Below are 11,536 nucleotides of genomic sequence, written 5' to 3'. Positions count from 1 at the left end.
CTTTATCCTTTAAGCTTTGCCTCTTCTTTTCCCTAGACTTTTGTAAGGTACAACGTTTGTTACAGTGCGGTAGCCCCATGGTACATCTAGGCTAAGGTTCTTGCTACAATTAGGGGATCAAGGGATAGTTTAGGAAAGGTAAGTAAGATCACTTGTAACACCATTCTCAAAAGTTAAGGGTCTGTATTCAGTAATTTACCATGAATCTGTTTTTCTACTTTTTAATATTTGGTTTGCTTTTTTGAGTGGTGTTTTATGTTTTCTCACAAATATGGCTATTTGAATGGTTTAGTTGCTTATTTGAGAAAAATCATACTAAAACTGAACGAAATATTAAGATGTCAGGTGGGTGGACCATATTCCAGCCTGCCCCCCAGAGACAGCCTTTTTTTTTTTTTTTTTTTTTTTTGCTTTACGTGGGCCTCTCACTGTTGTGGCCTCTCCCGGTGCGGAGCACAAGCTCCGGACGCGCAGGCTCCGGATGCGCAGGCTCAGCGTCCATGGCTCACGGGCCTAGCTGCTCCGCGGCATGTGGGATCTTCCCAGACCGGGGCACGAACCCGTGTCCCCTGCATCGGCAGGCGGACTCTCAACCACTGCGCCACCAGGGAAACCCCAGAGACAGCCTTTTGCATTTGTATCTCTAAATTATCAGTAAGGGCCTCTGGTAAATCATTCTAATGCCTCACAAGATGTAGGTAACTCCCTACTATCTCACATGTTTCCTACTGAAATGTTTCTTGCTGCATGTCCAGGGAATTCCTTCTTGTCTCATCATCAGTGGAAGGGTAGCTGTTTAACTGTCACTCATTCATCCCATGTTGTTTTTTAAAATGTGAAGTATATATGCGATTGTAAAAATGGTGCTGTGAGCTGCTTCTAAAATCAGAGGTCGTATGTGTATGATGAGGCTAATTTCTGCTGTCTCAACTGAGAAGGAAAATGTCATATTGAAGATGAAAGGACTAAAAAATGAAGAATGTTTTATTCATTTTCAGGTTATGCATTAATCACTATGATTACTGAAGTTCTGCATAGACCTATAGCAAAAGGGAGTCCCATTGTAGTAGTTGACTCAATCTTATGCTTCTCAAGCAAGAAATAATAATGGACACTGGGTTTGGAATCAAACAGTAAAAATGATAACATTAATTTGGTTGATCTTCTACAGCTTTCTAGACATTAACCTTTTTATTATCTATTTTGGAGACCTGAGTGTGAGTGCCCACTCTACTACATACTTGCTGTGTAACCTTAGACAAGTTGCTTCAACTCTCTGAGCTTTAATAATTAACTGAAAAAACAAAGATAGTATCAGTTTTACTAACCTAAATCAGGGTTGCTGAGAGACTCAAATGAAACAGGAAATCATACAGTGGACTATTATGTGGTATAATGTATCTCCTCAACTAGGTTAAGTTTTTTTTCTGAGGGAGGGATTCTTTATTGCTTATATATCTTGTCTAGGACAATTTAGCTCATGGTAGACATTCAGTAAAAAACTTGTTAACGGTCATGGAACTTTTGCCCGATAAGTGTCCCCACAAATGGTTTTATTAATGAAAAAGATAGTAGTCTCATATGAAAGATATTATATTATAAATTCAAGGCCTTTTTAAGTCCTAAAGGCTCACTGATAAACACAGGTACTCATGGAGAAAAATTTTGGATATGAGTATTGGCTATTTTCCCAAGGCACAGAAACTGACAAAACACATACAATGTGCTTAATAGATGTTTGTTCAATAAATTGCAGTCTTATTTATTTTTCCACACACCCATTCTTCCTTGATCCCATGAGGAATCTTTATTTATAGGGGTGGCTACTGCCCAGGTGACTAGTGATCCTATAAGCTAAAGGGATTCCAGGAGACCAACTGAGAAATCAGTCATAGGCTGTTGTTGGAGATAACACTGATCTCGATAAAAGAACAATGCAGTGAAGTAATAGCTACTATTTATTGAATTCCTACTATGTACTTCACGCACTGTTCCAGGTCTGTTAGTCTTCAATAACTTAAAAAAAAAGAAATGTTTATTTATTTGGCAGCGCTGGGTCTTAGTTGCGGCACGCGGGATCTTTTACTTGGCGGCATGCGGGAATCTTTTAGTTGTGGCATGCGGAATCTTTAGTTGCGGCATGCGAACTCTTAGTTGCGGCGTGTGGGATCTAGTTCCCTGACCAGGGATTGAACCCGGGCCCCCTGCATTGGAAATGCAGAGTCTTAGCCAATAGACCACCAGGGAAGTCCCTCCAATGACTTGGAGTCTCCAACTATCAATTTTTAGGTTTTTTAAAAATCAATATTTTCGTTTGAGGTTTGTCTTTGGGGGCTGGGAATAGTGGTGGATTATGTTGTTTTTAAACATAGCCTGGTTGGCAAATTCGCTTACTGAATTATCTTTCCATTTACAATTTGTCCTCTAAATGCAAGGACAATTGTGTCTGTATTCTAAGACTAACCGTGAAGAAACCTGTATCACAAAATGTTTTACCAATTTGTATTGAGATAGGACATTGAATTCTGTTTCAGGAAAAGATCCCATTCTTCAGAATCTTTTGCCATTTCAACATTGTTGGTGTTTTTTTCTTTTTTTACTAAGTTTCTGTACCAAACCCTTAAATGTGGATCTAAGCACATGACTTACTATTTCGGCCCTGGTGAAATGCATGATGGAGGGCAAGGGAGAAATGACACAGGTAAAGTGAGTCATCTCAGAATGCAAGCTCACTGAGGGCAGGAGCTTTGTCATGTTCACTGTTCTATATATAGAGCCAAGAACATTTGTTGAATGAGTGAATGTTAGGTCTGTCTGCCCTTACCATTGTGGTTGTAGCTCAGAGGAATTTTCATTGATGGTACAGAAATCCTCCTTTGGAACCTGGATCTCATGTTCATGGTGACTGGCTGTTTCAGGAATAGTTGGCATAAGGTTTATTGGAGTATTGTCTGGATTTTTGCCCTTTGTGTAGCTCTCACTGCTCCAGGGAAAGGAGGCCAGTTTTGGAGAAAATGTCCTCATGAGTGACTTTGGAGAACTCTCTGATTTCTCCACTTCTTTTCCTTCTGAAAAATATAATTAGTCACCAGTTCAGATAGAAACAGAATCTTCCTCTTGGCTCAGGGCTGAATTTGAGCAGGGTGATCCTGAGGAGTTACCTGGAGAAACACAGAGTCTTGCTGTGGAGACTACAGTCCCAGCCTCATTTTCTGCAATGCACTTGAATTCCCCAGAATCTTCAGGAAATGCTTCTGCGATAATTAAGGTGCACACTTCCTCTGGAAAGGGGAGAGAGTCAACTTGACCAGAGTATTTGGATCTCTCAAGTTAACAAACAGTGTGGGAGGATGTCAAGGAGAGTACGTACTAGGAATAAATACTGTATTCCTAAGATTTAAAAAAATCCATCTGATTAGTTTTTTTGTCTTTGAGTGGGCTCATGAAGATAAATCTTAAAAATACAACCTAAAATAATCCCATCCTGGTCCCTAACACCTACTTCTTAGACACATCTGTTTTCTCTACTAGACTGTGAGATTCTTAAAAGCAGGGATTATATTTTATCTCTTGAATTCTAGATTTCTGTAGCTTTAGTGCTTAGCATAAAGGTCCTATAGAAAGATTTTCTGAACTGACCTAAAAATTATTATTGCCATGGTAGTTAGACAGTGATGGCCACTGTGTGATGGGCACCACACATACTTCTTGGACAGTCAACAATTTGGATGTATGATGTCAGGACACCTCCTTACTGCCTCTGTATGTTGCTCATGAGGCACAAATAATATCCCAAATGGAATTAGAGGAAGAATTTGTACCCTGTGAGCGCAGGGACTCCTCAGTGTGAAGAACAGAACAGGACATAGCCTGTGTCTAGTAAATACATGTTGAATGAATGAATAAACGAATAAATACACTGATAGATCCCAGTTATCTTGCTTCTTCTGTTGTATCAGTTCAAGAGTTGGCATAGGGTAGCCTCAAAACTGCTCCTGAAGGCAAAAGTGGCTTAGGAGCCAAAGTCTTCTGATGCTAAATTTGGTTTAATTATTTATTATCAAGATGTTGAAAAATTGTGCTTACCAGGAATGGATGATAAACAAGCTTCTGAAAGATAAAACAAAAGAATAGAGAGAGAATTTAAATGATGACAATTTAGTTGGGAGAAGGAGCCATGTGTGAAATAACTTGAAGCAAATACAACGTTGACTGAAATCTTGAGTCACAGGCTATAAATTCTCTAGAAACTCAGAAAACGTACATAATGGAATGAACACTTGGCAAGGTGCTAGAAAAAAAACCTGTATTTTAGCCATGTTCTACCACTAGATTGCTCTGTGACTTTTTGAAAATTACTTTACTTCTCTGGGCTTTAGTTCTTCATTTCTAATAGGAAGTAAGACCAGATATATCTCTTCTCTGAATGTGAACTGTTGCTGAAACACTAATCCTGAGGTGGCCTTTTTCTCCTGAGAAAATCCTTTTCTTTTACTCTTTCTAATTAAAATAAAGTTGAATATTACATCATAAAAATACTGTAGTACTACTGTAGAAAACTACACAAAAGGTTAATAGTTTTCTCTGGGTGGTAAGAATGTAACTTTAAATTTCTTGTACTTTTTTTTTTTTTTGTGGTACGCGGGCCTTTCACTGTTGTGGCCTCTCCTATTGCGGAGCACAGGCTCCGGATGCGCAGGCTCAGCGGCCATGGCTCACGGGCCTAGCCGCTCCGCGGCATGTGGGATCTTCCCGGACCGGGGCACGAACCTTTGTCCCCTGTATCGGCAGGCGGACTCTCAACCACTGCGCCACCAGGGAAGCCCTTCTTGTATATTTTATATTTTTCTAGATTTATTATGATAAATATGTATTACTTTAGGTTCAGAAAATGCAATAAATGTTATTTTTAAGAGAAATACCATGTTGTGTAATAGAGGTGTTTCTTTCTAAATGTGATGTGCAAATGTTCACTTGTTTTGAATTAATATTTAAGTGAGTATATTTTCTTCACTTGATGCAAGAAATACCTTGGCTTGAACCTTGGCTGCAGCATTTACCAGCTTTGTGACCTTCAGCAAGGTGTTTAATATTTCTTATTTCAGTTTTCTTGCTTATAAAATGCAGATGATAACGCATACCTCAAAATATTGATGTGAGGATTAAATGAGAAATTGTTTATAAAGTATAAACTCAGTGTTTAGCATGAGGTAGATCGTCATACTTGTTACCCTTCCTTAAATTAATTATTTGGTAGGAAACTTACACAATAAAGTATTTAGAAAGTTACGCACCAGTTTTCATTTGTTTTGCTCTTTAAAAAATATGTTTATTCTCACATTTTTTTCTTGTTTGTATACTAAGAACTGTTTAGGAAGATAAGGTTAATCTCTGAAAACAAACTAGTCTTTTTACAGCTATTAAAACTATTGTTCAATCAGAACAAAACAGTTGTTTTGTTTTGTTTTCTTTTTTGGCTGTTTATGTTGAGGAATCATTTGGATTTGAAGTAATTGTTTAGCAGTAGCAATATTTGAGCCTGTAACGAATCAGCTATTAAACATTAAAACATGAATTATATTTCAAGGTTAATCAGAATGAAAAGTAAATTCAAAAGCTTATCACTGTACTTTTTCTCAGAATTCGGAAGTCATCTGAGTCTGCTATCTGCTCTTTCTCTCTGTACCAGTGAACTTGAACTGTGGCTGTGGCCTGGACTCGGCATTCAAACACGACACGCTGACCTCTGGTTGTAGAGATGTCTTGAAGATGCTGAAGAATAAACACAGAATTCACGGAATGGAAGAAACTGTTGCACCATATACAATGATTTGGGGTGCCAGTTGCAGTAAGTGTGCATGCTTTTCATCATAATTATTGACTACTGACTGTACCTTAATCAAAATAAGGAGCTTGCTGGGCATCTTTTGTGCTTTATAGTGTGCTTTACAGTCAGGTATAAGTTTTTATCTCAGTTTCATGGAGTTTAATGAGAAAGTTGGCTCTTTACTTCCCCAAGAGCCATTTTTCAAGATAGAAAACCAATTACTTGAAAAGTCTTCACTTTGTTGTGTTATTTTATTGAGTACCTGTGAAGTCACAGATTTAATCTTTATTATTGGTCAAGCAGCATGGGCAGTATTGTAATTTGTTAAGGATTCTGAATCATGGCTTTGAGGAATTGGGCCAAAATCACAACTTTGCCACTAGCTGGTTGAAGCTCATCATAGGAACTTGGAAGACTCTTAACCTTTGTAGAACTCATGTTCTTTGTCTGTGAAATAGGGCTAGTAAAATGCTCAGCCAACTTGAGGTTTTGAGGCTCATTTCAGAGAAATAATCTGAAAACTTTCTTTAAAGAATGAAGAGTTATATATATATAAGAAGTGTTTATTAACACGCTAGTATAGTCTCCTAATGCATATGAACGAGTGGCATTTGTTGTAAATTTACCCCTTAAATTTAAATCCTAATCTCTCTCCTCTCCTATTCTTAGCTCCAGGGTCCTCTAGAATCTAGAATTACATTTCAGATTATAACTTGGCCCTCAGACCAGAGAGAGAGAGGCTCAGAGGCCCTTCTATCAGGTGAGACCTAGTTAAGACATGATGACCACCAACCCCACCCTTGAGCCTGATGCCCAGGGCTGCATATTACAGGGAAGGAATGCAGCAGGAGACTTGTGGAAATAATAGACGCTTGTGCCTGGTGGCATCTGCTGAAAGTGGGCTTCCAGAATTGATAGTAGTGCTCCTTACTCTTAATGACATTGTTTTCTGTGTCTCCCATCCTGTATCTGGTTAAGTCCCTGCCATGCTTCTCATACCTTGGGCCAGCAATGGCAATAGTTTCAGTTCTGTTAGGTTTGGAACAGAGAGCCCAGAGAAGATATCAATCTTAGCTTGGTTTGACCTAACTGACTGAATCCTGCTGTTTCCAGTGAGTGATAGAGGAGGCTTCTCAATCCTGATCTCTGACTGTGACCCAAGCAGGAAGTAGATATGGCTTTGCTTGTTGACTACTTCAGAAGGGCATCTTATGGCCAGTTAAGAGAACCTGATGAATCTTGAGGTCAGGCAGAGCATTGTCTGCTTGGAAAGGACAGTCTAAGCATTTCCTTCCAGAGCTGGAGGACTGACACAGAGCAAAAATCTAAAGAGCGTAGGATAAACCATGAGTTGCTCTGTGACACTGAACAATAATTTTATGCTTTCTGGGACTCAGTTTTCTCATATATAAAATAATTATAATCTCTGAGGTCCTTTTCTAGTTTTCTTTCCTTCTTCTTTCACCTTTGATAATCCCCACAATTTATCTATAAAATGCAAACTGCGTCATGCAGTGTGGATAGGTTACCTTGGTAAACACAGGGGCTACTACGCAAGTGGATCCCGACAGGCTGCTGCAGGGACTCTGCATCTGGTTTAAGAAATAGAAGAGACACTATCATCCATATTGTCAAGGCCCCAAAACCTAGGTGCATGGTGGGCATGGACTAACTGGATCATTTTTAGCTGTTACCTACCACATCCTAAGTTTACTTTCTGAAAAGGATGATGCTCCTAATTTAAATGTCAGTTTGAATGTCTGCTCCAATGCCACCCTTTTTTCTCTCTCCTCCAGCATTCCATTAGCTGAGATGGTGAAATACAACACTGGGAGATTACATTTGAGAAATGAGTATTTAGAGACTGTGTATTAAAGGTTTAAATAACTTCTAAATTTTACTGATTAGATTATTTTCCTTTCTCCATACAGTTGTTCTTGTTGTATCTTTTAGATTTTTGAAAAAGCATTTCCCCCTTTTTTTAATTAAAAGGGAATTCATTCCTTGGATAGTTGGAATATTCTATTATGGGACTGAGCTCCTAGAAACCAACTGTCCCTTATGGCCTGGCACACAGACAAATGGCCAACCCACAGAACTACTGTGGAGTTATTTTTGAGACCCATAGATTTCTCTCTTGTTCTTTCTGAGGTCATGCACCTGGAGGCTCTCCCTATGTGTGCTTTTCAAGAAAGTTGCATTGATTCCTTCCTCTCTGGGCCTGTGTCTCCATTACTGGAACCCCTCAGAAAGCTTTTAAAACTGAACCTACCCTCTGGGGGTCAATACACAGTGGTTGAACTAAGGTAGAATAACTTGATCTGATATTGGAGGTTTCATTAACAGGGGAACTGATGGTCAGAGAAACTCTAGTGGTTTTCTTCTTTATCCTGTGGGGGAAACAAAACCAAACACAATCCAGTTAAAGAAAGGTTAGAGGTGGCTTTGATAGAAGTGCCTCACTGAAAATACATTTGAATGTTTGACATTTTGTACCTTTAGTCCTTATTTTTCTTTTGATTTGCATAATAATTCAAGTAATTTTTGTTTTTGAGCAAGTATTAGTGGATTATGCCTCCTAGTAGTTTTGCTTTAAATTTCCTTTGTCTTAGTCCGGTAATCAGTGGGCTGTCACTATTGTGCAGAAAAAATAACTTATAAAGCAAATGATCACTTTACACTTAGGGAAGTTGATAATTGGTATATTTTTTTAAAAGTAGAATTCTCCCTATATTCATATGCAGCAAATGCACATTCACATTTTGTACTTACTCTGACATTTCTGTTGCATGTTCCAAGCATAATCCCAGAGAGAAAATGTTTTCTTACTTCTCTGGGTACTTACCTAAAAGAAAGAGAAAAACGAAATTCTATCTAAATCTGATGGAAATTTAATGAAATTTAGTTCAAGTATATTGTATTCACACTAGGACCAGCAAATTAATTACAAATAGCAGATCAATCCAGAACATCTGAATTCTTGACTAAGGATGGAACTTCTTTAATGTTTGCAGTGTAAAAATTCCAGATGTTTACCTTTACGGAGTTATGCTTGCACCCAAAAGAAGTGCTGAGTTATTTCCCAAAAACATCATTTCAGAGGGCATATGTTAGTGTCTCTGAATTTGCATTTTGATTTCAAGTCTTCAGCATATTTGTTATAAGAAATCCATTGAACCTATAAACTTAAAAGCTTTTGCACAGCCCAGGAAACAGTTGACGAAACTAAAAGACAACCTACTGAATGGGAGAAAATATTTGCAAATGATACGACCAATAAGGGGTTAATATCCAAAATATATAAACAGCTCATACAACTCAACATCAAAAAAACAACTTGATTAAAAAATGGAAAAAAAAAAAAAATGGGCAGAAGATCTGAATAGATACTTTTCCAAAGAGGAAACGCAGATGGCCAACAGACATATGAAAAGATGCTCAACATTGCTAATCATCAAGGAAATGCAAATCAAAACCACAATGAGATATCACCTCACACCTGTCAGAATGGCTATCATCAAAAAGAACAGAAACACCAAATGTTGGCAAGGATGTGGAGAAAAGGAAACCTTTATACCCTGTTGGTGGAAATGTGAATTGGTGCAGACACTATGGAAAATAGTACGGAAATTCCTCAAAAAACTAAAAATAGAACTACCATATGACCTAGGAATTCCACTGCTGGATATGTATTTGGAAAAAACAAAAACACTAATTCGAAAAGATACATGCAACCCAGTGTTCACAGCAGCATTATTTATAGTTACCAAGATATGGAAGCAACCAAAGTGTCCATAATAGATGAATGGATAATGAAGATATGGTGTGTATATATATATATGGAATACTACTCAGCCATAAAAAGGAATGAAAGTTTACCATTTGCAACAACATGGATGGACTTGGAGGATATTATGCTAAGTGAAATAAGTCAGAGAAAGACAAATACTGTATGATATCACTTATATGTGGAATTTAAAAATTGCAACAAACTAGTGAATATAACAAAAAAGAAGCAAACTCACAGATATAGAGAACAAACTAGTGGTTACCAGTGAGGAGAGGAAGGGGGGAGGGGCAATATAGGAATAGGGGATTAAGAGATACAAACTATTATGTATAAAATAAACTACAAGTATATATTGTACAATACAGGGAATATAGCCAGTGTTTTACAATAACTATAAATGGAGTATAACCTTTAAAAATTGTGAGTCACTATATTGTACACCTATAGCTTATATAATATTCTGCATCACCTATAACTCAATTAAAAAAAAAGAAACCCATTGAAACACATTCCTGTGCTTACTATAAGGAAGGGATGTCAGTGTTCATATTATCTCTTTGAGGCTTTAATAGAGAAATTAAATCTATTAAATTAATAATTAATAATTAAATAATTAATTTAATAAATAATTTAATTATTAAATAAATAATTTAATAATTAAATTAAAGTAATAGAGAAATATATCTCAATTCTTAGAATCAGGAATAATTGGGCTTCTCCTGTACTACTGGTTTCGTTTTTCCTCATAGATACTGTGGATCTTAATATTGGTTGTATTTCTTTCTGTATTAGCTACTTGAAAGTCTAGTGCTCACTTCATGAAAGCCAGTAATTCAACAGAGACTAGAGTCAGGATTTCCTAAATCTGTAACCTGATGCCTTTTTTTTTCATTTTATCTATGCTGATTTATTTACAGAAACCAACATTTAGATCACATGACCCCACAAAGAACTTTTATTTCCAGATAGAAGAGGTAGTTTGGCAGATGTAGACTAGTTTGAATAACAGAATATTGTAATTTCCAGAAAGCCATTGGTTTATGGAAATGGAATGAAATTGTAACTATTCCAAAAATCCAGGCTATGTAGTCAATGAAAATAAAGTAGTTCCAACTTAAAAAGTCTTGTATTTGATACTGTCATTAGGACAAGATTTACCTAATCTCCTTCTAATCTCAATGTATAATTCTGTAATAGTTGGTGTCTTTTTTTAGTCTTTAAAAACCCCTTTATCATCTCGAAGCTTTATAACCATTTTAAAATTTTACTTACTTATTTATTTATTGGCCACACTGCGTGGCATGTGGGATCTTAGTTCCCTGACCAGGGATTGAACCCGTGCCCCCTGCATTGGAAGCGGGGAGTCTTAACCACTGGACCGCCAGGGCAGTCCCCTTATAACCATTTTGGACTTAGTTTGCTTTAGACTAAAATTTTGGTGATATAAAAGCTTTACTATTTCATGTTTTATTTCCTGTGATGGATAATGGCTACAGAGTGTACATTTTATTATTATTTAAATTTTACTTATATATTATGTTTACTCCTTTCTAAGCATACAGTATTTTATAATACATTTGTAAGATTAAAATAAATCTGTGGGGACTTCCCTGGTGGTCCAGTGGGTAAGACTCCACACTCCCAATGCGGGGAGTCCGGGTTCGATCCCTGGTCGGAGAACTAGATCCTGCATGCCGCAACGAAGATCCCATGTGCCGCAACTAAGACTTGGCAACAGCCAAAATAAATAAATAAATAAACATTTAAAAAAAAAAATCTGTGAACTGGAACTGCTTTTTTTAAAAGGGTTAGTTGGTTGTTTTTTAATTTTCAAAGAACAGATAGAATTTTTCTTTGGTAGTGCAGAAGAAGATAGCTTTAGTTCTGTGACCTAAAGGGATTGAAAACATGCACAGATT

The 11,536-nt window shown here is 37.2% G+C and overlaps 1 protein-coding gene across 1 annotated transcript in view; it reads right to left on the bottom strand.

Moving 5' to 3' along the window:
- Nucleotides 1-2,820: 2,820 nt before the first annotated feature.
- The window catches only part of LOC309819869 (palladin-like), a gene marked incomplete at its 3' end in the record, with an annotated part of 28,070 nt that continues 19,354 nt past the window's right edge, over nt 2,821-11,536 (bottom strand). Inside the window, exons 2-8 of the mRNA XM_082650323.1 lie at nt 8,600-8,672; nt 8,100-8,217; nt 7,357-7,419; nt 5,631-5,772; nt 4,087-4,110; nt 3,162-3,281; nt 2,821-3,068 (exon numbers count right to left, since the gene is read on the bottom strand). Coding sequence (XP_082506449.1) covers nt 2,821-3,068; nt 3,162-3,281; nt 4,087-4,110; nt 5,631-5,772; nt 7,357-7,419; nt 8,100-8,217; nt 8,600-8,607 — 723 coding nt within the window. The 5' untranslated portion in view covers nt 8,608-8,672. The remainder of the gene's footprint in view (nt 3,069-3,161; nt 3,282-4,086; nt 4,111-5,630; nt 5,773-7,356; nt 7,420-8,099; nt 8,218-8,599; nt 8,673-11,536) is intronic.

This window comes from Grampus griseus (genome assembly GCF_964374135.1).
Source record: "Grampus griseus genome assembly, chromosome: 3".
NCBI lineage: Eukaryota > Metazoa > Chordata > Mammalia > Artiodactyla > Delphinidae > Grampus > Grampus griseus.
The sequence above is the reverse complement of the archived record's forward strand: the minus strand, read 5'-3'. Positions and strand labels throughout refer to the sequence as shown.